The sequence below is a fragment of the Pygoscelis adeliae genome, unplaced genomic scaffold (genome assembly GCF_000699105.1).
Source record: "Pygoscelis adeliae isolate BGI_AS28 unplaced genomic scaffold, ASM69910v1 Scaffold291, whole genome shotgun sequence".
Taxonomy (NCBI): Eukaryota; Metazoa; Chordata; class Aves; order Sphenisciformes; family Spheniscidae; genus Pygoscelis; species Pygoscelis adeliae.
Window position 1 is genome coordinate 354,243 of NW_008824063.1, and position 23,839 is coordinate 378,081.

At 55.0% G+C, this 23,839-nt stretch overlaps 1 protein-coding gene across 2 annotated transcripts; it reads right to left on the reverse strand.

The window, feature by feature from the left end:
- Window positions 1-20,182: 20,182 nt before the first annotated feature.
- C1QB (complement component 1, q subcomponent, B chain) lies at window positions 20,183-23,469 on the reverse strand. 2 transcript variants are annotated; one of them, XM_009334115.1, is made up of 3 exons: window positions 23,428-23,469; window positions 22,018-22,177; window positions 20,183-20,901 (listed from the first exon to the last, which is right to left on the reverse strand). In XM_009334115.1, the coding sequence occupies exons 2-3, from the start codon at window positions 22,175-22,177 to the stop codon at window positions 20,327-20,329; spliced, it is 735 nt and encodes a 244-aa protein (XP_009332390.1). In that variant the 5' UTR covers window positions 23,428-23,469; the 3' UTR covers window positions 20,183-20,326. The 2 variants fall into 2 exon arrangements, with proteins under 2 accessions (XP_009332390.1, XP_009332391.1); XM_009334116.1 differs by having other exon boundaries at window positions 22,018-22,180; window positions 23,428-23,444.
- Between the last annotated feature and the right edge of the window lie 370 nt (window positions 23,470-23,839).

Consider the following 23,839-nt stretch of genomic DNA (forward strand, 5'->3'; position numbering starts at 1 on the left):
GCAGGAATGAGGGGTCAGTTTGGGGCTGGGCAGAGGGAGAGGAGGCATCCCTGCAGGGCTTGAGGAGCGTTGGCCATGGCGCAGGAGCAGAGACCTGCTCCATGTCTGTCTGCCGGCAGGAGATAGGTCTGGCAGGCAGTGGGAGGAAATGTTGCCCAATTAGCCAAGATGGATGGAGCGCGGCTGCCCCTGGAACAGCCTGTCCATCTGCTCTTTGGGTTGCTGCCCTGACGACATGAGAGACCCGCCAGCAAAAAAGCACTCAGGTGACTCCCGTCCCCCTGACATGCTGCCACGGCACCGCCGGGACAAAGCAGAGCTGGTAGAGAGGCTGTTGCACAGGTCCCTGCCATGCACAGCAAGCACAGGGGGCTGCAATGGTGGTCATGCTTTCATCCTTTCATCGAGCCCTTCAGTGTTGCTGATGGGGGCATTTTTCCATGCAGATCCTTGATCCTTGCAAGGGTCCTTTCCAAGACTTGATCCTTGCAGCTACTGGGACCCCTTTGGCCCATGGGCATCAGCATCCTGGCTGGTCTCTGAGAAACTTCTCCTTCTTGAGTGCTCCTTCGGGGGACTCTCATGAGCACGTGGGGCTGATGACTCCTCCTGCACCCACAGGAGGTGTTCGTGTTCCTGCTCTACCACAGCATGAGGGCTAAAGCCCCTCGCCACCCTTTCCTGACACCAGGAGGGGACCGGGTGTCTTGAGGGGTGCTGTAGTGGCCAACATGACACCAGCCTGTACAGAAAGTCCCAGGAAGACACAGGGAACTACAGAGCTGCAGCCTGAGGGTGCTCGTACAAGGCAGAGGGTGTGGAGTTAAAGACACCCAGGCACCTCTGTCTTGGACAGAGTTAAAGTCACCTGGGCAAGTGCTATCTGCTAGGAGAGTCCATGGGGCTTCTGCAAAGGGGAGTCCTGCTCTGCAACCCCTTGGAGCCCTTCAGAGCAGCCAAACACATGCGGATCAGTGCAATCTGTTCATGTCATCTGCTGGGGTTTCCAAAGGCTTTCCATTAAGTCCCTTGCCAAAAGTTTTTTAAGGAAAGCAAGCAGGCAGGGGGTACAAGGGAAGCTCCTTGTCTTTTTAATTGCTTAAGAGATGGTAGCAGAGAGGAGTAAGCAGCAGGCACTGTAAGCAGAGGGAGGTCACCGGTCAGTCCTGCAGGGTCTGAGCTGGGACCCATCCTCTTCAACAGACACAGAAGTGGCAGGAATAGAGACGAGCAAGGAGGTGACAGAGGATAAGCAATGCACATGGGGAGAACAACCATAACCTCACTTGCACAGTGACAAGCTGGCCGCTCTCCATCCTCTCCCATAAATGAACCAAGGCCGTCAAATGAAACTTCTGTAAGATTCAGGGCCAGGTTCAAAAAGATTGGGGTTCAGGGGTAAAGGAGGTGATTCTCCACATGGATGGGAGATGGACTGTGGAGCTCCTCAGCAGAGCTGTGGTTACACAAAACTCACAGGGATTCAAGTGGAGACTGTACCCACAGGAGGTGTCCATGTACCTGCTCTACCACAGCATGAGGGCTAAAGCCCCTCGCCACCCTTTCCTGACACCAGGAGGGGACCAGGTGTCTTGAGGAGTGCTGTGGTGGCCAACATGACACCAGCCTGTACGGAAAGTCCCAGGAAGACTCAGGGAACTACAGAGCTCTCTCAAAGAGAGATCCAGGAATATATAACACACAGGGAAACCTGTGGAAATGAAAATAGTTGGGAAGTCTTCAATACAGATCTTTCTGGGCTCATGCAGCCCCCTAGCCTGTCTCCTTTCTGCCATCAAAACCCTTCCTGGGCACACAGGAGCTGTTTTGGATGCTGGAGGTTTGTCCCACAGGCTACACCGGACTGAGCCACTGCAGATGCTCCCTGGCATCAACGTGGCACCGGTGCATGGATGGGGACCTCCCGCGCATCCTTGCTGACCAGCTGCCAGCCCTGTTCACGCCAAGGTCCTGAGACAAAGGCTGCAGTATCGCCTTACTCATCTCCAGGCTGCTATCAGAGAGATCTTTAATTTGGTTTTAATTAAAACAACTCTTTGCTTTTTCCTTTCTTGAGATGGGTTTCATTCTGTCTGGAGAGCTGGGATTGCCAAGAGCCAGAGCTGCTGCGTCAGTGCTGGGCTGAGGACTTTAGCAGGAGAGTGAGTGCAGGGCACTGGAGCGAGGGAGCAGAAGGAGGGGAGCAGCAGGCAGCTCTAAGGGGACCATAGCTGCTCCATCCCCGAGGCACAGCAATCACAGAGGCCTCCAACCTTGGGATACAGAGGCAGGGATGTGTCAGGCTGGCTCTGTGCTAAATACATTGCTCAGCAGGCATACTAGAGAGGAAATAAATCAGCCCCTGATTTACCTGGGAGGACAGATACTTCTTCTCAACTGGTTTTTAATTTGGAGTCAATTTCAGGACCGACTGTTCAGATGTCTCTGAGATAAGTGATCTGTGTCGCTCTTGAGTCAAACAGGATTTTCATTCTTTTCAGAATGGCAAAACTGTGCTCTATAAGTGGATGTTCCTGCTAATGTGGTGTTAAGTGTAGAATCATAAGTACTTGAGGGCAGATCCAGCTGTTAGTAAAACCAACAACCAACACCAAGATTGTCCTCAGCTTTGAGGAACAACTTCAGACAATGAAAGTGTCCTAGGGGCACAATCAATTGGGAAATACAACCACAAAAATATGGCTGTATGTCATGCTACAGCTGCATTATGTGGCTACATATGTTCCCTTTCCTCAGGCCAACGGAGGAGTCTGATGACAAGGAGCATGCTTGGAACAGACACAAACAGTGGCTTTTGGCTTGCAGAGCACAAGGGACCTACTGGGAACAGCCTCCAGAGCCCTGAAATACCACAACTTGCTGAAAAAATGCCCACAGAACATGTAGTGGATTATGTCAGGGAGGTTTAGCACAGGTATCTTGCTCCTTAGAGAGAAGAGACGCTGTCTGGGCTTGAGCTCCATACCTTGCTTTGTCATCAACCAGGAGTCCTTAGCAGTGTCTGCAATGCTGCAGAGGAATAGCTTCAGGGCTAGCCTTGAAGCCAAATTTATCATCTGCCCACTTCGTTTGCCTTTGGAGCAACCCGAAGGCCCAGCTGCCACCACGCTCGATGGCACTGTACTCTGCCTCTCAACAGCGGAGCGCCCAGCCATCTCCATCTGTCCTCTCTGCGTTGCAGCAGCTCTGCCTGTTTGCCTCTGTGCAGACCAGGCAGACCAGGAACAGCAGAGCCTGACACCACCTGGCACAAGGACAAAGGGATGCACAGGCAAGGGGAATGCAAATGCAACATGCCGGACTTTGCAGTGACCTGGTCCTCAGGAGACTTCCGCATCACAGAATCAAAAAATCATGAGGGTGTTTTATGAAAGGGACCTCCTTAGTCTTACACCATGGACACAGGCTCAGCTGGCACATCAGCTGGACATCAAGGTTAGGGAGAAAGCCCACAAGGAGGCTGAAGAAGACCAGGTGGGGCAGAGCAGTGTGAATGTCCTACAAATGCAATGTCAGGACACAGGGATGTCTTAGCATGGGACCCGAGCATGGTGGATGAAGGATCAGAAACATGCAGGAGAAACACAGCAGGTTCCCTCAAAACAGCAATATTTGGCAGATATCCTGCTGGCTGGACATCACCAAGTGATGCTGAGAGGTCCACAGTACCCTCAGGGCAGACAGTAGGACACCATCAGGTCCAAGACTCACTCAAGCGCTGCAGCAATGTAAGGAAACCTGGGGTTGCAGGAAATCCCCTGGAGGGTTTCCATGACTTGGCCAGACACAGCCACATCCATCCTGATCTAGTGTTGATGACAGTCCTGCTGCAAGTGGGAGACTGGACCAGAGCCGCCACATGGGTTCCCACCACCATCTCTAGGGTTTATGCATATCTCACAAACTGACCTTCTCTGGGACACAGATGCTGGGTTTGCAGCAGGAAAGGGAACAGCTATTTTTGTGGCGCCTGAATCTACTGCTGTCCCGCTGCTGCAGGTGGATAAAGACATTTCTCCCGAGCAGGACAGCCTCCCCCAGGCAGAAGGGATACAAAAGCTGGGAAAAAGGCTCCAGCAGGACCCTCACTGCCATCGCAGCAGCACGAAAGAGCATTTGGCATCGGTTGAGAGAGGTCACCAGTGGATGGAGCCCTGGAAATAACACAAAACTGGCAGAAAGCCAGTGCCTCTTGCAGCACTGGGGTTTATCTTTAAAAATAACAACAACAGCAGCCCCATTTTGCTGGAAAATACCTGCCCAGTGCTGGGATCCTGCATCGTTAGGTGCCTAACTGACAGAACTGGGCATCCTTCGGGAGTCGAGCTGTGTTATCTGACGGAGGGGGATTATGCTGTGAAAACTGCTCGTTGGGGATTGTATATTAACAGGATATGCTCGGCTAGTTGACAGGAAGCAATAAAGTAATTTGAAGGAGACTGGGAGAGAGTGTGTGAGTTCCTGCGTCTGTGTTAAATCACGGCACTAGATAAGCAAACAGTGCAGCCCCGGAGCAGGGGGAGCGCTGCCAAGAGGGAGTTGGCCAGTGCCAGAAATCTCCAGGAGCTGCCGCGAGTCCAGCTCGAACATGGCGTGGAAACTAGCAGGATTGCAATTGCAACCCTCGCAGCCCCTGCTCGGGGCTCCAGTCTTGCAGCGGGCAGGTCGGTGGGTCCTGTCACTTGTCACCCCAGCTCTGCCCGCATGCATGAGTGGAAAGAGAGCATCACTCAGCAGCCGAGAGACCTTGGTGCTTGCTTGCGGGAGCCCAGCCCACCGGCCTTTCAGGGGCTCCGGGAAGAAGCTGCTCCTCCCAGCAGATCCAGGCCTGGAGGAGGAAGGGGAGGAGAGCCAGGACGAGAAATATGTGCAACTGCAAGAAACAAGGCTGCGAGAGCTGCCGAGTGAAGGGCGAGCCAGAGATTGCCTGCAACAATGAGGGGAGCAAGGGGAGGCAAGGCACTTTGCGTTCAGCAACTGGCACAGATTTAAGCGCCCTGGTCGGACCGTGCCCAGGGGAAGCGGTGCCTGCCACGTGTGTGTCAGCAAGCACAGCACCTGGCACGCCATCCCTTGCTCAGCCTCCCACGTCCTGCTGGAATCAAATATAGCAAAAAATCAGCAGCATTTTTTGCTCTCGTAGAGGCTCTGCTGGCCTCCAGGAGGGGACGTTTGCAGGCTTCCTGATGCAATCTCTGATCCTTTTCGTCAGGGATATACTTTCACGGCCTGTGTGATTGCCCGGCGAGCTTGCTGCCACGGGATAAGAGCACTGCAGGATCTACGGAAGTGTGTCTGTGTTTGGTGGAGGCTGAAGACACTCAAAATGCTCTCTTCAGAATAACAGAAGTAAAAAACCCCCGCATATGCTGCCTTCCACTATAGGCAAAAAAACCCCAACCCTGACTCTCGATGAGTGTTGAACCTTTTTTCCCATGTGTTAAGGGCTCCTACCTGGGCTGACAGGCAGGACATTTCCATTGGCAATGGATTATGCCAAAAACTGTATCTCACTCTGAAGCACCTAATGTTGCCCCTCTCAGAGAGGGTCTCCTGGTGCACAGAGCACCGGTCCAGGGTGCATTACGCACTCCTGCATCTGACCAACATGTTCTCCAGGGGATGAGCACCAGTGAAGTACTCACAGTCCTGCAGCTCTGCTATGAGGAGGCTTCCCCGGAAGCTGAGAGCATCATGCAGGTAGACATCTACATGCATTGGAAAATAAGTCCCTGACGGTGCTGTTCATGAGCACGTTGGTTGTATTTCATGGGGCATCACAAGTCCTCCCTGCTGAGGAGGCAGTGGTGAAGGGGACAAGGGTAGCAGATCGCTGGAGGCAGAAATGGTCAGACAGACAGAGTGAGGTAGGGCCATATCCATGCATTTCATCATTCCCTCCCTGATCAACGCTTGTTGATCTGGTCCAGAAGACGGTCAGCACCTCCACATGAACCTGGTCCTAGGCAGTGGTCACAAGTGTTGGCATTTGTGAGCCCCTGGGATGGTGCAGCCCCTGCCTGTGGAGCTGGCTTCCTCATTTTGAGCCTAAGTCTTGAGGAAACATAATTTTCCCCTCATGTTCAGTGACTTCAGTGACTTCCAGCAGCTCTGGTCCTCAAAGGAGAGCTCCCCCCAAGAGCTGCTAAGCACCATGCAGACCAGCAGGTAAAGGTGGTGTGGAGATATTAATGCCTAAATGTTCTCGAATTTAAGGCAAGCGCAGGCTCAGCAGGTGGCATGGAGAAAGTCTCTCCTGTACTGGCCAGATGAGAAGAAGTGGTTGTAAGTACAGAGGGAAGCCCAGGGGCTGGATGGCAGCAATGGGGCAGGAGAAGGAGTGAAGAGCTGTGGGGTGGTCAATGCTGACCTGTCTTGAACTCTCATGAACTCTCTGTCTGACTGTCAAGGGCGTTAGACCAGCCCAACAGTTCGCTAACATCAGAGCTGGGTGCTGTGGTCTGTGCACACCGAGGGCTCTAAAGCCACTTGATGGCACTTAAACAGCAGCTGCACGATATCCAGAGCTCAGCCCTCCTCAGTCCATCAGCACAGTCCTTCACTCACATGAGCTGCCTGAGCTTCAGCAGAGCAATGGGCATGCGAAAGACTCAGAGGGCAGCAGAGGTGGTAGAGTCTTTCCCTCCGTGCTCATCCCCCAGGACTCCTGGTTCAATGGACATTTATCTGCTAGGTCTCTCTCATCCTTGCTGAGAGCTGGAGAAGAGAAAACACTTCCTTTCTCTATCTGCAGCTCTTAGTGACCTTGTTATGGTTGAACACATTGGTCATAGCACACTCCTGCCTGCACATCTCTCCATGGGAGGGAGCAGAACGGGGGGTGTGCATGGCAGGGGGAGAAACATAGGGAAGTCAGCTCTTGGAGAGGAGATGCCTTGCTGTATGATTGGGGAAGAACTCTTCCACTGCCAGAGGACAGGCTCCTCTGTAGGAGGAATGAAATGCACGGGAAGTTAAGCGAGTTGAGCTGAAGTGAAACAGCTTGCATGATTCTCAGCTTTAGGGGTTTTTGGGCCACCTGTAGGCAGCAAGGAGGTCTGGGACTATAGGTACAGCCTTTGCTGGCTTATTTAGCCTTGCAAAGTGCAGATTTAGCTGGGGCAAGAGGAACTGCCTAGGGCTAACTCAGCTCCTTTCTCTGAGAGCAATGGCAGGGGAGCAAGCCGGGAGGTGGGTACCCACAGAGGTCTAACCTCTCTCTTTGGATGTGAGGTGTTGTCATGCATTCAGACAGCATCCACAGCCCTGAAGTGGAAAGCAGGGCTGACATCTCCTCCTGTGATGGGTCGTGGCATAGGGGAGCCTTCAGGGTTGATAGACTGCAAAGAGATAGGTGGACACCTTCCATAGGTCATGTTCGGTGCGTGGGGAGGAGGCACTGCACACAAGCTGAGGGTTTTGCTCTCTGACTTCACTCACTTCACTTCACTAGTCCCATTGCACTGACGCTGGATTCGCAGTAGAAAGAGTCACCAGAGATGTTCTTGCACCCCTCCTTCCTCCCACGCACCTCACACAATTTTTGGAATAGCCAGGCGGGACAAACGCAACTTGTTCTCCCGCCTGTGGAAGAACTGCTCCACCTGGCTCTTCCAAATGCATCCAGGCCAGCCGCAGCTCAAAGTTATCTGATGGCCATGTTCAGCAGCTAAATTGAGCCTACCAGGCTGTGCTGGTGAACTAGCTGGCTAGCTGGATGGATACATAGGTAGTCCCCAGGGTCTGAGAGATTACACTACAAGCTCAGGTTATGCGTTGTGCAGCCCTTTGCATCAGCATTGCTCATCAGACCGGTGTGGATGGCATGTGGTGCCCTCCAGAGAGGCTGTTTATCCTTCATCTTCCTTATCTCCTTCAGTCCATCACTGTTTGTGTCTCGCACTGCCTCACCCTGGAGAACCACGCACAGACTGTCTGACCTTCATCACCAGCTTGGCACCAGGAGTTACCCGACCTGCTCATGAGTAATTTCTGCATGCAGTAGAGAACAGCATCCTGCAGATAATGGACATATCCGTTGCTATCCACCTCTGATCACAGGGCTTTGGAGCTCCCCAGGCGGGAAGTAACTGCCACCGCTTCACCCCTGCACGCTTTCCTCAGCCACATGCTTGAAAGCCTCAGAGACCCTGATGAGACTGCCCAAAGCAGCCACATCCCAACCTCAGCCTCACTCCTGCTCACGTCTCTCTGCTCCACTGCCTCCCAAAGAGACCTAACACAGCCTGGGGCACCCTGATCCTCTTTGCTTCTCTAGCACTTTGTCCTCCTTCCCTGACATCCCCACCCAGCTGCAGGGAAGAGATGTTCTCCCAGTGCATGACCCAACCACATCACAGCAGAATTGGAAGGGCTCCTGGAGCACTGGCTCCAGGCCACCAGAAAGGAAGGACCACTCCCTGGACTGGACTGGCGCCAGGCTAGAAAGAGACACAAGCTGCCTTAGCTGCAGTAATTAAATCCTCAGCCCATACGAGAGAGAACAGCACGTCTTCCCCACTCTCTCCATACTGCTGCAGTATGTGCAAGTCGCTGGCATCGCTAGACAAGCATATCAGTCCTCCCCATGAGAGGCAGAACACTTAGGCTGGGCTTAGGTTGCTTGGGCTTCATTCCCTGCTGTGCTTTCCAAAAGCACCCACGTTGACCTAACCTTCGTGATCTGCTCACCCATGTCCGAGCACCACAGAGTGGCTGCCCTGAGCCTGGGGAAGCAAATGCCTGCTGTAGACTGACTCAGTTTAGGCACGTTCTTGTACTCACCAATGCACAATCCAAAGAGAGTTGAGGCTGCAGGACAGGCAGGAAAAAGAAGAGGTCCAATGAGTGCAAACCCGTGGGAGACAGCGCCTAGAAGTGGGTATCAATGTGTGTTATTTACTGAGTCACCTTCATCATCTGCTTCTAGAGGGGGACAGATGGTTTCTCCAGACCACACTAAAAGTATCCCTGGCTTTCCCGACTTGTGAAGAGACTCAAGTCCTGTTAGCTTTGCTTATTCTCTGTAGGAGCTGAAAGCCCCAGTACACTAAAGCACTGCCTTGACAGACAAAGGGATTTCCTTGTCCTGCCTGGATGCCTGGCTCCAGGCTCTGGAAGCTGCTACCCACCTTCTGCTGTGGCCCCATACACAGTTCCTCCGGTCCTGACAACCGCTGTCTTCGAAGAAGCATCAGGCAGCTGCTCGCACTCTGATGGTAGGATGGCAGATAGGATCCCATCTTTCTAACCTCATCTGCATGAAACGTGCCATTACTCCGGTTTCTGAGGGCTGTGTGATGCTGGATGCCCGTGAGCCTGCCCGGAGCCCCACAAGGCTCCCTAATCCCCTGGGAGTTGTGCAGCAGGGCTAAAATGCCCCAGCATGGCTCGGCTCGCGTGGGACTGAGCACCATCATGAGCACATTGGCTTCCCAGGGGGCCAGGTCACCTCCACCCTCCTGCAGTCCCACCAGTTCCCACCAGGTCCCAGCCAGTCAAGGCACCATTAAACCCATGGAGGGTGTTCCTCTCTGCCCAGGGTTCCAGCATCCCTCTTCTGCCCAGGGGCACCAGGATCTCACCCTGCCCACCTCAATCCCCCAGGAAGGGTCCCCACGCTCCCGTCTCATCCCTGGGGTCCAAGGAGGGGCCAGCACTTGCACAGCCCCTGCCAAAGCTGCCTGCCCCTCCCCCCATAAGCGAGACCCCCTCCCCACAGCGTCGGCAGAGCTGCATTTACCGCCAGGCTCTGCACCGGCGTGGCACGGCCTTTCTTCCTTTTCATCCCTTTCTCACTCCCTGAATGCGCTTTGCTTGCTTTGGCGGCGCGGGGCAGGGAGAGCCCCTCTCACCCCCCCGCTCCTGGGGATCCCCCCCGGCAGATGGGGCTGGGATATGAATGTGCACACAGCGAAGCCCCTAAGAGGATTTGCTGGCGCCCCTTTCATTGCGAGCCTTTGTCTGCTGCTCCGCTGCGGTGGGACGCCCCCGAGTTCTCCCCCGGCTTCTCTCCCTTCCACTCCAGAAGAAAAGAAAGTGCCTATAAAGGCCTTGTTTGTCCAACTTGTCTGAGGGGACCATATTGCTGTAGGTGCCGCGGGTCCCGGCATGACAGCGTCGCCCCTTTGAGAAAGGGTGACGTGCGGCTCCCTCCTGGGAGGGTCCGAGCGGGCGGCTTAGCCAGGCGCTGGGAAAAAAGGTTTCAGTTGCATTTCAATGTCCATTGAACCCTGAATCCCCGGTGATGGTTTTTCCAGGGGCTCGGCAGACAGACAAAGCCCTGCAAGGGCCACCGAGGCGGAGGCTGGGAAGATGCTGCGTGTCCAGTGGCAGGAGGAGGACCTGCCAGCCCCCCAAAATCCCATCCGGGTGAGCCGAACAGGGCCGGCAATGTTGCTTTTCCTATGACATCTAGTGGTAAAGCCAGGGAAGGAGGAAAATGTCGGCTGGGTTTTCCTGGCTCGAGCACAGCCGTCTCCTGCTGCGGCATTTTGCCCGTTGCATTGCAGCAGACAGTCCCCAGTTAAGAGGGAAGCAAAAACAAGCTGCACAATAGCCTCAGCAGCTCAGAGATGTCAAACAGTCCACCCCGAAACGTGCGCTTTCCCCTGTGCCTTGTCTGGGATTTTCAGGGCATACAACAGGGCCCCGAAGCATATGCCTGGGCTGGCAATGGAAGTACGCACAAGCATACCTATCACCCTTCTCACTCCGGTCTGTGCTCCAACATGTCCCCTTGTTTGCTTGCCAGCTGCTTAAAGGCATATATGACATATATGTCAGGCCTGGGAAAATTTTCAGGGCAAGTGTAGTGCATACACTGTGTCTCGCAGAGCAACGGAACGTTTGCAGCAGCCAGAGGCGAAGTGACCGTGCACCACGAAACAGGGCTTTAAGGATGCTAGCAGGGCATCTCGCCCCAGCTAAGGTGACCTCCAAGCTTGCATGGTCCTGGCAGGGGGGCGGCGGGCTGACTGAATAACAGCCTGGGCTGCTCACTGTTTAACCAAACAGCGTAAAGGTGTCGGCAAGAGCTTCAATACCTTACCAGACACTGGAAAATCCACTCCAGAGAGCACACACTGAAGAAATTAATCATTAATGTCTCCACTAGAGGGTTTCAGTGCAATTTCTGACTCCGATAGCTGATGGACGTTGTCCCAGGCCAAAAGGGACCATTGAGCCTAAACCCTCTTTTGCACAGCCTGTCTCCTGCAGCAGATCACCTTGACTTGGCAAACAGGGCATGCAGGAAGGGTGCGCCTGCAGAGCATCAAGGCGTGAGGACTTCAGGAGCACACTGACAGCGGGACTAAGAGACCAGAAGTAAGGATGAAGGAGGGTGCTTTGGTGGTCCTGCACAGAGGACCTGTGCAGCTTCCACTGAAGCTCACAGGCTGTGCCGAGAAGCTGCGCCAAGTAGTTGTGCCACACCACAAGCAGCCAGACATGCAGCTGAACCTGGCTCATTGGGCTGGAGGTTGATCTTCCACAGCTGAAAATTGCTAGAGGAAACCTGGGGAGGCACTGCCTGTCTCCTGTGACATTTATGTCAGTCCCTCTGAGCACTCCTAGACACTAGCGATGTCGCAGCAAAACTATGGTCAAGGAAAAAGCTTGGACATTTAATAAGAAATCCAACTGGGGGAAATAGTGGTTATTTGACAGCACCCACATTTTAATGCTGGCAGGAAAAAAATGAGCAAAACCCAGAACAACACAAGCTGCCTTTAAAAATTAAATACATTGAATCCAGAATCAGAAACCAAAACGTGTTAATAATAAATTGGGTGATGCTTTTGTCCTCCTGGGCACAGGGTGCTCGGGTGCACTAGTAGAGGTCCTTGGGGTCATGAATGCACAATATTCAGACACATCCAGTGTTCCTGTAATGCATTTTACTAGGGGAAAAAGAAAACAAGGGAAAAGGCTGAAAATGGAGAATGAACCACACAAAACCCTGATGGGAGCCATAGGATGATGAGGAAGTCTGCCTGAAGGAGGACAAGCCTCCTGGATAACCCCCAGCCCACCTTTCCCTTCTCACTCATGCTCTGCATCCTCCCCTGAGGTCCCAGCCTGGCAAATGACAGGAGCATCTGTCTCCATTGCCTTTTGGGACAATTGTTGGTGGCTGCATGTTGGGGCTGTGAAGGCAGAAGGGTGCTACACCATTTCACAAACTCCCCTGGCATTTGCTTCTCCTTCAGAAAGGCTTTTCTTTCCCCTCTTCCTCTGCTCAGTGAGGACACAGGTCCTCCTCTGAATCAAAACAAAATAGATACAAAATGCTGTATAGCAAAACATTGTTTGGCCTATAGCTTTAGCTCCCAGGACTTGCATGATGGAGGTGGAGACTGAAGGACCGAAGAACTGCCAGGACTCATCCTGAGCCTGGGGACAGAGTCAGAGCAATAGTGGTGGATCCACATGGATGTTAGAAAGAGAGAAGACAACCTACTCCTGGCCACCCAGCCTGCCCCAGGAGACCATCTGGGACTGGGAAGGGCCAGCTGATCCATGCCTTTCTCCAAGGAGCTCTTCTACGTGCAGGGCCAGCACCCAGGGTGGGGAGGAGGCACCCAGCACTGCACCCAGAGTGACCCATGCTCTCCCCCTGCATCCCAAGGGACCGTGCTCCACTGCAGGTAGCTGGTGGCACCGGCAGGACCACCCCAGTGCTAGGCAGAGCTAGGTATCATCACAGGAGCAGAGCCCAGGTCTCGGTGGATCTGGGGGGCTTCCCACTGCTGGTGCCTGGTGCTGTGTACAGCCGGGGGGTGTCTCCAGGAGCCAAAACTCTGTGCAAACCCCTTGTGTTCCCAGAGCCTGACTCTCAGCCCAGCCCTTATGGGCATCCTCAGGCTGCAGGGATGGATCCGTGACACAAGGTCACCTCGCACAGCAGAGAACACTGGGCCGTGCGGTCCACGGCGGGTGTGCAGCTCCAGCCCAGCACTGCTCGGGCATGTGCAGGGCTGTCCAGCTCCCTCCCGGCTCGGCTGGAAGTGCCGCTGATGACCCGCCGCTGTTCCCGTCTCCTTGGTGACTGCACATGCCAGCATCCCCAGACAAAAAGCTCTCCTGGCACATAATGGGAACAGAAGGGAGCACCGGGCAGCGGCATTCAGCCCTTGGGGGCTCCTTTCTGAGCCTTCACCCTAGGGCTCCAGCCCCTGCTTTTTCTGAGTCAGCCAGGACTGCAGACTCGCAGATAATCCCCGTTCAAAAACCAGATGGGTATTTCAGGTATGTGTCCGTGCGTGTTGCACACATTTCCCCGGGGACCCTTCTGTGGTGTAGCAGCCCTCGCGAGGCTGCACATGACCGTGTCTTGCTGCGCTGTGGGCTCCTAGCTGTCTTGCTAGCTGTCTTTTTTTTTTCCCTCTGCATGTAAATGCAAGATTTAGGGCAGCGGGAAGCTGTTGAGAGCAATCCTGGACTCTTCCATCCCGGTACTGACTGCCCAGCCTGCTCGTGCATTGCTCTCGCACTGCGTGCTGAAAGTGTGTTGTGCTTTGCATGGTGTTTGTGTGGTTTGCATTTGGTGCGTATGCCTGCTACGTGCCCTGCATATTAATTCGCGTGAGCCTCTGACTCATGTCATGTGAGACACATGGCTACATATGTGACAAGGATGGGGCTTGGAGCTTGTCTCACAGCCTCACATAGGCTGAGATCACGGCTCGTCTTCCTGGCGTGTACTGCAAAGCGAGGGCTGAAACCCACAGACTTCTCCAGCGAGGCTGGTAGGACAGACTATGCAACATAGTAGGGTCTGCTCCTCCCTGCGGGGAAACTGAGGCATTCAGGGGGATCACTGATTTGTCCCCAGTCACTCCCAGGAGCCAGTAGTGGAGGAAAAAAAACATCTGCCTTTCCTTTTTCTTGCGAAACGCAGAAAACCCCTGGAGAGGAGAGCAGGGCTATGTGGGGCTCTCCCAGACCCACGTTATCACATCTCCAGCACCGGTTTTGGGGTTTCGCTAACAGCCCAGTCCCACATCACGGCAGAGAGGATCCCCAGCACAGCACCTGGTCTCACCGCTCCGAGACCACGGGGGAGCCTGCATGCACGGGGTGGGGGGGCAAACCCGAGCTTATTGAGATCCGTCCCCCAAGGGGTTAAGGACATGCACTGGGACAGGCAGGACCAAGCCATGCTCCCGCCAGGCTCTCCTGCATCCCCTTCTGCTGCTGCTCCATGCAAGGGTGGAGGCTGGGGGAGATGCTGCTTGGCTGCCGGCAGGCGCCGGGCAGCAGGAGGGCGGGAGGCAGCGGGAAACGAAGCGGAAGGAGCCAAGCTCGACGTCGTCGAGGCGAGCCGTGCCTGGAGCTGAACGCCAGCCAGGCTTCCCATCCCCGCACATCCCCATGGAAACCTCAGTCCCGCCGCCCCGCCTCGCACCCGCGTGGGATTGTAGGTCACCGATGGCCGCGCTGGTCCAAGCCACCTCCCATGGGGGCAAAGCAGCTTTCCGCCACCCAGGGCCACGGGCCAGGGCTGCGAAAACTGCAAAGGGGTGAGGGATTGAGCCCTTCCCACCCCCGCCTGCCCGTACACACCCCACACCACAGGGTTAGGGATGCTCGAGCATCCTCTGCCCTGGCAGCATCCCTGCCTCCTCGGTCCAGCCCCAGGGTTGTGTGGGGTGCCCCACCATGGGGTGCTGCAGCAGCAGGATCGCACCACCCCACAACCCAGCTCTGCTGGTTCTTCCCCTCCTGCACTGCCTTCTCGGCATGAGTCTCCTGAATGCTCCATTTGAAGCTAATTCCGGCTGAAATCTGGTTTGCTTTCCAACGTTGCTGCTTTAAATTGGAGAGATTGACCTTGTAGCAGGAGGTGACATGCAGATGCACATCAGCAGCCCGTCAGAGCAGGCGGCGGGGGCTGGGGGGGTTGCAGAGCCGCCTCGGGGACAGGCCAACTATTTTATGAGTAATTTAATATCTGGAACACAGACTTTTCATTCCCAGAGATCTGCTGGGGAAAGAAAGAGCCTTTCTGCAGCCCCGCAAAGGCTGTTCCTCATAAGGAGGCAGAGCAGAAAAAAAAGGGCTGGGACTTAACCCCTTGCTGGCCAGCCAAGAGCAGAACCTCCGCAGCTCCCAGTCCTTGCAGAGGGGCCAGGAAAAGCAGGAATTCCCTGTGCAGCTCAAACTGGGAGACAAGCCAGTCTGTGTTGCTCCAGGCGAGAGAAACAATTGCTCCTTCCCATTCAAACTCAAATCCAAGTCTGAGTGAGGATGGGGGAAACAAACTTACCAGAAGCCCTGAGGTTAGATTTGGGATAGGAGGTGGTGTCTGAACTCCCTTCCCTGTCGCAGACAGGGTCCTGCTGTATCAAACTCCACATGAGTCCCACTGAGGTTGCAACCAGTCCCATCCTCCAGTTGAGCCAGAGCACCCCGGGGATCCATGCGGGGAGCTCCTGCCCAGCTGACAATGAAGCAACCGTGTATGGCCTCAGTCTCCACCTAAGCTGAGTTGGTCCTGTTGTGTCCCATTGGTGCCTGCAACCCTCACAGCAAGCACAGTCCAGTGCACTGCCCCAGCAACACCTCTGCCCAGAGCATACCCACCATCCTGGCACAGCACTGAACCTGTGCAGGCTTTCCCTTGACGTTATGGTTTGGGGAAGGGGAGGAAAGGAACAACACCGAAAAAATGCAATGTCTTACTATGCAGCCCTGCCCAAGGGCAGAGGATAAGGTGGAGAGCAGCCGAGCAGCTGCCACCTTGGCAGCAGCGACTGTGCCTTGGTGCTGGGAGGCTGAAGGGAAGGAAATGCTCACGGGCTGTTCAGGAGTGAGCTGCTGGCAGACATCACCGCGTCTAGGGGCATTGTCATGAGCTACGTGGGAGAAGGGCTGTTAGGCAGGGCTTGCATGGGAGGCTGCACTACATGGCCTCCAGAAGACCCTGCCGGGCAGCATGGCTGTGGCTGTATGATGTCAGCAAGGACCGAGGTCAACCAAAGACAGTTTAGGAAGGGCTCTTCCTTGCGTAGCAAGTACCTGACCAGGCTCAGCGCAAATGGATAAACACCTTTGCAAGTGCCACCGTGTTTGCTAATGATGTTAGACCAGACCATGGGACCAACATCCCTGGCTCAATCTTACTAACAAACAGCACGACCATGCTTCGATCTCTCCAGTTCAGCTTCACTTTCCATGAATATTGATAGGCACTTAGCGTGCTCCACCGCATCAGATGCTGCCAGAGTCCTGCTTACACCTGGACTGGAGCTTTGGCAAAGAGAAAACCCCCAAAACCCCAGCTAGACAATGCAGGGGAAACCACCATGTGATATTCTTGCTGATCCCTGTTGCTATGTGCCTTGAAATAGGAAGATGTTATTTTAAAATCCTGACAGCTCTCTATCAGTGGATTTGCACGTCAGTGGATTTGCTCCAATTGAGCTTTGGACCAAAGCAGTGCCTGGTTGCAGGGACTCCCCAGAAAGTGACCTTAACACTTGCTGCTTTTTGGTGTCACTGGACACCTTCATCTGGTATGTGTTGATGGAGGGTGACTGGGTGACACGTCTGTGCTCCAGGTTAGCTCTCTGTCCCGCTCAGCTCACCAAGTCCGTGCAACCTCCAGCACCAAGAGACCAAAGCATCCCACAGCCTCTTGGCTGCAGCTTGGAAAAACACTTACAACCCTAAAACTCCTGCTCTGAAGTCACCTCGAAACACTACCCGCCTCAACTTCTACCAGAGCACCTGCTGAGCATCTGGTGGCCTCTGACTGGGCACATCCCAGACCTTGGTGGAGGCCTGACTCCACAGATGAGAGTCACAGCACCAGCTGGTGAAACTCTATGGCTTAGCTCTGGCTTCACCATGAGTAAGTACTGCTGCTCCAGTTTTGCCTGTGATGCCATTAAAATAAAAATCAAAAGGGGGAGAAGAGGAGCAGAACATGTGTGTCAGGGCAGATCTGCAGAGAGTATGCACAGAGCAAAGTGAGTGTGCACAGAGCGGGGTGAGTGTGCAGTCTGAGCGCACACAGAGCAGCAAGTATGTGCACAGAGCAGGGTGGATGTGCATGTGGGCACAGTGGGAGCATGCACAGAGCAGTGAGTACATGCACAGAGCAGGGTGAGTGTCCACATATGTACAGTGCAAGGGTGCACAGAGCAGCAAATTTGTGCACAGAGCAGGGTGAGTGTGCACGGGTGCACAGTCTAAGCATGCATAGACCGGTGTGAGTGAGCACAAAGGTAGCACACGCAGAGAGCATGCACAGAGCACTGGGACAGCTCTGTCAGGTCCCGGGTGAGAACAAACCCTGTAAATCTGTTCAATGGGTGCAGACGTGGCCAGGTTAAAGTTTGGTGGGTGATAGGCACTCATGGGTAAGACATAAAGAATTAATTAAAGATGCAAATTCGTCCTTTCCCTGAGAAACAATGAATGTGGAACTTCCCCTGCCCGGCGTCCTCACCACCAGGCTGCACCTGACCCTGCAACAGGTTCTTTCCAACTCTCCTGTTAATGATTGTGTTGTTCCAAGATTGCTTTGTTTTGCATGGAATAATTATGTACCACAGTGCAGGGCGGGGGAGGTTTGAGAGCAGGGCTGTAGCAGTCCTGCCTTTCCTGGGTAACATCAAGCAGGCAATGCGTGACTGGCAGCGCAGCACCTAGCTGCCCAGATCGGTTCTATTTTTTCTTGCTGTGGCCCTGAGCGCCACTGAGGATCTTGCAGAGGGATTGTTGCCACAGGGCAGCAATCCAGGCTCCAGCTGTGGATGGTCCTGTGGGAGGGGGCATGTGCATTTTGGCTCTGGCCTCAGTGAGGGCTATAATAGCTTGAGAGGAGGGGGTCCTCTCCAGCTGCCCTGGAGAGGACCCCCCTGGGGCTTTAGGGTTTCCTGCAGGGTCAGAAACACACTGCCCACACTGAGCAGCCCTGGAAGAACTGAACAGTGATGTTGCATGGACCACCACCTGCCCCAGCCGCTCATGGCCCTCTGGCCCCCTTTTCTCATCCGTTTTGGATACCTGAGGGGTGTGCTGCTCCACGGCCCGTGCAGCGGCCGCTTCAAGGGAGCAGACAGCTGCCATCCCATGGAGCTAATGCCTGAGGTGGCATTGCCAGGTGCTGGCTGAGACCCATGGAAGGAAGCAATTCCCTGTGCATCTCTGTTTTCTGGCTGTGCAAGCACAGTGAGCTGCAGTTTAGAGACGGTTGGTACCTGCACTGCCCTCTGACTCTCTCCAGGTACAACCAAGACCCTAGAAACCCTTTGGCTTGTGCTGGTGTTAGGTCAGACATTAGTTTTAAAAATAAAAGCAGCTCCACTCCAGAGTGGTCCTGACAAAGACCTTTTCAAAAGTCCAAAATGATTATATCAATTACTCAGAAAGGCAGAAAACTTCAACCTGCTGTCTACCAGCATCCCAGATCCCTTCCTGCAAAGCTTCCTCCTGCCCCCCACCTGTCCTATTGTGTGGGGTTATCCCATGCCAGAGGAAGGACTTTGCATTTGTCTCCATTAAATGTCAGTAGGTTCCTGCCAGCTCATTTCTCCAGCCCGTCAAGGCTCTTTGAATGGCAGCCCTGTCCTCCAGCGTATCAACTGCTCCTTGGTTTGGTGTCTCCTGCAGACCTCCTAAGTTCAGGAGACTTAGCTGGTGTACGCTGCCCAGTGTCTTTTTTGAGGGTCAAATACCTAATCTTTTCCTCCACCTGCCTTGCTGACCCAATTTTATTTGGGATGCTGCATCTCCAGCTGCAAAATGGCATGAGCGTTGCAGCTGTATTTTAAAAGCAGCCCAGTGGTCCTGCACAGGGAGAGCTTTGGGATGCAACACCAAACATCTCTGCCCTGACTTCCTGATAGGAGGTGGAGGTCTGGGGACACGGGGTGGCTGCACTCCTGGGGACAGGAGCCACAGGTTTTGCTGTGGGGAAGGACTAAGCGGCGAGGTGGCAAGGACAAAGCATTAACCCAGGGCTGCAAGAGGCAGCACTAATCCTGGCCGGTGCCTCCTCCCAGACCTTACGGGCAAGGCAGAGCTGAACCTCAGACTTCTGCCCCGTCCCTGCAAGCTTTGCCCTCCCAGCCTGCGGGACAAGGATGCTCCCGCTGGCGAGGTGAGGGCTGATCCAGTCTCCAGTGCCACCTGCCGGCAAATCATCCCGGACAGATGCTGGAGCCTTCAGCCTGGCCGCACCGGTGCCAGGCAAGGCTGGGAGGCACCGTCCTGCGCTGGGGCAAGGAGACCTGTGCAGCCCAGAGCTGTGGGGCTCTGGACCCATAAGCAAGCCCCGAGAGCTCAGTAACGATGCTTCATGAAAGCCAGCCCATATCACCACCACCACCCCCCCCCCAAGACCCTTTATCATCATCCCCTTCAGCCAGCCTCTTTCAAATCCCAGATCCCCACAAAAACTCCTACATCCTGAGCACCCCGTGTACACCCCACAGCTCTTGGTACCACCTGCCACGGCTGGGCTGGGGGCTGTAGACAAACCCCCACCCAGGTACAATGCTGGATTGTCACCTGCCCCCAGGAGAGGGACATCCTTGGGGTCCTCAGCTCTTATTCATCTGGAGGTCCTTGGGTCCTTGGATCTCCAGGAGGGCTTGGCTGTGCTGTAGGACTTGCACATGTCGGTCCTCTGCTGGGGTTATGGGGCTGCTCTGGACCCTGCCCAGCTGCACCAGAGGGTAGCCACGTGCCCCACACCTCTTCCATCATGGCATCAAGCTCGGGCTTCCCCACGTACACCTGGCTCATCTTGTCACCAGCTTTGACAAGCTTCTGTGGATATTATTGTCACCACCACCCCAAAAAAAATCTAAGAGAGGTTGGTGTCCCCAGATCCTACCAGCCTCAGGACTCTCAAGTACAGCACCATCTCCAGCATCTCCCCATCTACCACCAGTACCCAGTGGCCCAAATTTTCCCGCTGTGTTCTGTATCCCACCCCCCGCTAAAGACCAAGCTTCCTCTCCGTGTTTTTCTAACCCTGGGCTGCAGCAGGAACTGCATGAATTGCCTGGCTCTGCTCAACAGTAATGAGATAATAATGAGTCCAGGCGGCACCCAGGGGTGCAGGAGGCAATGCCCTGGGTATCTGAGCATTATTTGGGGGGAAAGAGGCAAATCCTAGGCAGGAAGGAAGCAGCAGCACAACGAACTGTCATTTAATGTGCAAGACCGGCAGCAATGAGCTTAGGGCACCAAATCTGGAGCAGAGAGTCATTTCCAGGGGAGTCCTCAGCCCTGCAGGGGCCAGCCAGCAGCAGGGGAAGGGCTGCAGAGAGACACCATCAGTGGGCTAAGCCTCAGGAAAGATCAGGAAGCCAGAGAACATGCTGTCGGACCCTTCGATCCCAACCAGGGAGTTCTTCTCCGTTGGCTCCAGCCAGACGGACTCGTTCACTGCCATCTTGAGGACCACACCACCCGTGGTGACCTGGTAGCTGCTCTGCACGTAGTCGCAGAAGGTCACCACCTTCTCGCCCTTGCTGCCACCCCGGCCCTTTTTCATATTGAGGCACAGGTTGCCCCTGGACGTGACGTGGTAGGTGAAGTAGTAGATGCCTGGGACTCGGCAGGTGAAGCGGCCATACCGGTTCTCGTAGTGGCCCTTCTCGTTGGTGATGATGCGGTCAAAGCGGATGGGCTGCTCCCGGCGTGGGTAGGAGCTGATGGTCCTGGCAGCGGAGAAGGCAGACTTAAGGGTGGCCTTGTAGTCACCGGAGTCCCCCTGAGGGCCAGGGGGTCCCATGGGACCCGGTAATCCCTTTGAACCCGGGGGGCCCTTGGGGCCAATCTTCCCAGGGTGCCCTGGCACTCCTGGGTCTCCCTTCTCCCCTATGTCTCCTTCATGCTCCACCTGGCCAGGGGGACCTAGAAAGTAGGAGGAAGAGTCGTTGTGGTCGCAGCCGAGCCCCACGGGTCTGCAGGGGGGCACTGGGAAGGAGACCACCAGTACCTGTGCTGGCGTGCGGGTCAGAGGAGACCCCTGCCCATCTGGCAGGCGTGGCACTCCTTGCTCTCATGCACCCTCCCTCCCCAGGTTCCTCGAGGTGCTCCAGTCTGTCCAGCCCCTTCTGTCCCCGAGCACCACCCCCACCTGATAACACCCCAAAGGGATGTTGTGGAAAATGGATTGCTTTCCCAGGACTGTGCGGCTGGCACTGCCTGGTCCTGCAGCTGGGTTGGGGCAACCCCCGGTATCAATCCAGGCTGGGGGATGAAGGGATTGAGAGCAGCCCTGCCGAGAAGGACTTGGGGGTACTGGTGGGTGAAGAGCTGGACATGAGCCGGCAATGTACGCTCGCAGCCCAGAAGGCCAACCGTATCCTGGGCTGCATCCAAAGCAGCGTGGCCAGCAGGTCGAGGGGGGGGATTCTGCCCCGCTACTCTGCTCTGGTGAGACCCCACCTGGAGCACTGCGTCCAGCTCTGGAGCCCTCAGCATAAGAAAGACACGGACCTGTTGGAGCGGGTCCAGAGGAGGGTCACAAAAATGATCAGGGGGATGGAACACCCCTCCTATGAAGAAAGGCTGAGAGAGTTGGGGTTGTGCAGCCTGGAGAAGAGAAGGCTTTGGGGAGATTTTATTGCAGCCTATCGGCACTTAAAGGAGGCTTATAAGAAAGGTGGGGACAGACTTTTTAGCAGGGCCTGTAGTGATAGGACAAGGGTTAATGGTTTTAAACTAAAAGAGGGTAGATTTAGACTAGATATGAGGAAGACATTTTTTATGCTGAGGGTGGTGAGACACTGGCACAGGTTGCCCAGAGAGGTGGTGGATGCCCCATCCCTGGAAACATTCCAGGTCAGGTTGGACGGGGCTCTGAGCAACCTGCTCTAGTTGAAGCTGTCCCTGCCCACAGCAGGGGGGTTGGACTAGATGGCCTTTAAGGGTCCCTTCCAACCCAAACTATTCTATGATTCTATGATTTTCCTGCTCTTGGTATTCACAAAACAATGTTTTCCCCACCTGCAGCCTCCTCCTTACCTCGCTCGCCCTTTAGACCATTCTCCCCGTCTCTGCCATTGCTGCCAGGCTGTCCTGGTGACCCTGGGATGCCTGGGATGGTGCCATAGGTCTTGCAGAGTGTGGCACTTGCAAGCTGCCCTCCAGCCAAGCAGATCAGCATCACCCACACAGTCTGCATCTGCTGGAGCACAGAAAGATGTCGAGCGGCTTGCCTTGGGCAGTGGGAGGGTTGGGGAAGGCACTCTGTGCTGCTCTGGGGGACAATGACTAGAAGCGCTTCTGGGTAATACCATCAGGGAGGGAAAACATCCTGCTGCAGAGCCAAATCTGCTCACCTGATGGCCTTGGAGGGACCAGCCCCTTTGGGCATGGGAGGGCTTGTCAGTCTCTTTCTACACTTAAATTACCAGTTTACAAGTGCCCAGAGCTTCAGCCACATGCATATCTGGGGACCGGTTAGCCTGTCCCAGAGGTCTGATATCCAGCCTGGCCATGCTGCTGCCACGGACATGTGCTGCAGGTCCCTACTGTTCTGAGCCACCACTGCTCCCGCAGAGGAGAAATTCTCCATCACATCTTAGGACTACATACGTAGGGTAAAATCCTTCCCCAGGCCAGAGCAGTTTCATCATCTGCAAGGGGATATCTCTTGCTTTCCACCAGCATGTCTAAGGGACAGCTTTAGTCCTTACAGATGGCAAAGAAATCCCCAAACCTGCCCTCCTAACTCCTGCAGGTTCCTGTTGTGTCCTGCCACACGCCTGCTTCATCCCAGGAGCATTTCTGTATCTAACCAGCCTTACTGGGACAGTCATCCAGGCTTCCAGTCCCCAGGGTCCCATCTTCCTTCTTCCCTCCCTGCATCCCACAGCTCAGCTCCTTCCCCCAGCTCCTGGTGCAGGTGCGGGTGGGGTAAGCACTGGGCATTTGGGGGCTGTATCTGGACATCACATCACCCCAGCCACACTCTCTGGCTTCAGATGGACTTTCCCAGCACTGAAACTCTGGTGTCAGTGGGAAAAGAGCCCGGTGAGTCAGATCCTCAAGCCACAGCAGCTCCGATTCAGATGTGGCAGGTACAAGGACTGATCTGCAGGCTCCCAGCCCAGGCCCAGGCAGACAACAAAAGCATCTCAGGGCAGGAGAGCACCCCCAGCACCTTTCAGACTGATGCTCAGTCCCTGATCATCCCTCTGGGCCTTTGCCATCTCTCCTTTCCATCTCCCCCTTCCCCCAGGTGGGGCAGGAGGGGTTGGGGTCCCACCAGGGATCTCCACCACCCCAGCCCAGCAGCCTCCTTTCTCTTCTGCCACAGCAAAGTGCCAGTGATGCAGGGGGTGACTGTCACCCTGGTGCTGCCAGGCTCCCTACGTGCTCCTGCCTGCAGGGGGGACCTGGGGCTCAGTCTTGCCAACGGCTTGCTCTTACCTTGAACGTCTCGTTGTACGGACCGGGAGATGGAGCAGGACACACCAGCGTCCTGCTTGGAAATGACCATGGGGGGAAGCGGAAGTTTGCTGCAAGGGCTGTTGTGAAAGGATCTCGGCCACATCCTTTTTTTATCTTTAGCTCCTGCCCTTTCTTCAGTAGCACTTTCATATCCGCCACGAATGCTGTCTGTCAGCTCAGCAGGACATGCTGTCCCCAAACGGCACTCTGGAGCCCCTCAGGCATACAGCTCTGGCCCTGGGGAGCAGAGGGATGTCTGCTGTGCCCTGCAGGGCACCTCGGTCCTGCTCGGGTGTTCTTGCTATGGGGAACGCTGCCGTGAGCTCCAGACAAGTTTGGGGTAACCCCTCGGGACTGCAGAAATGTGCATGCACATAGCTAGCATCCTTCA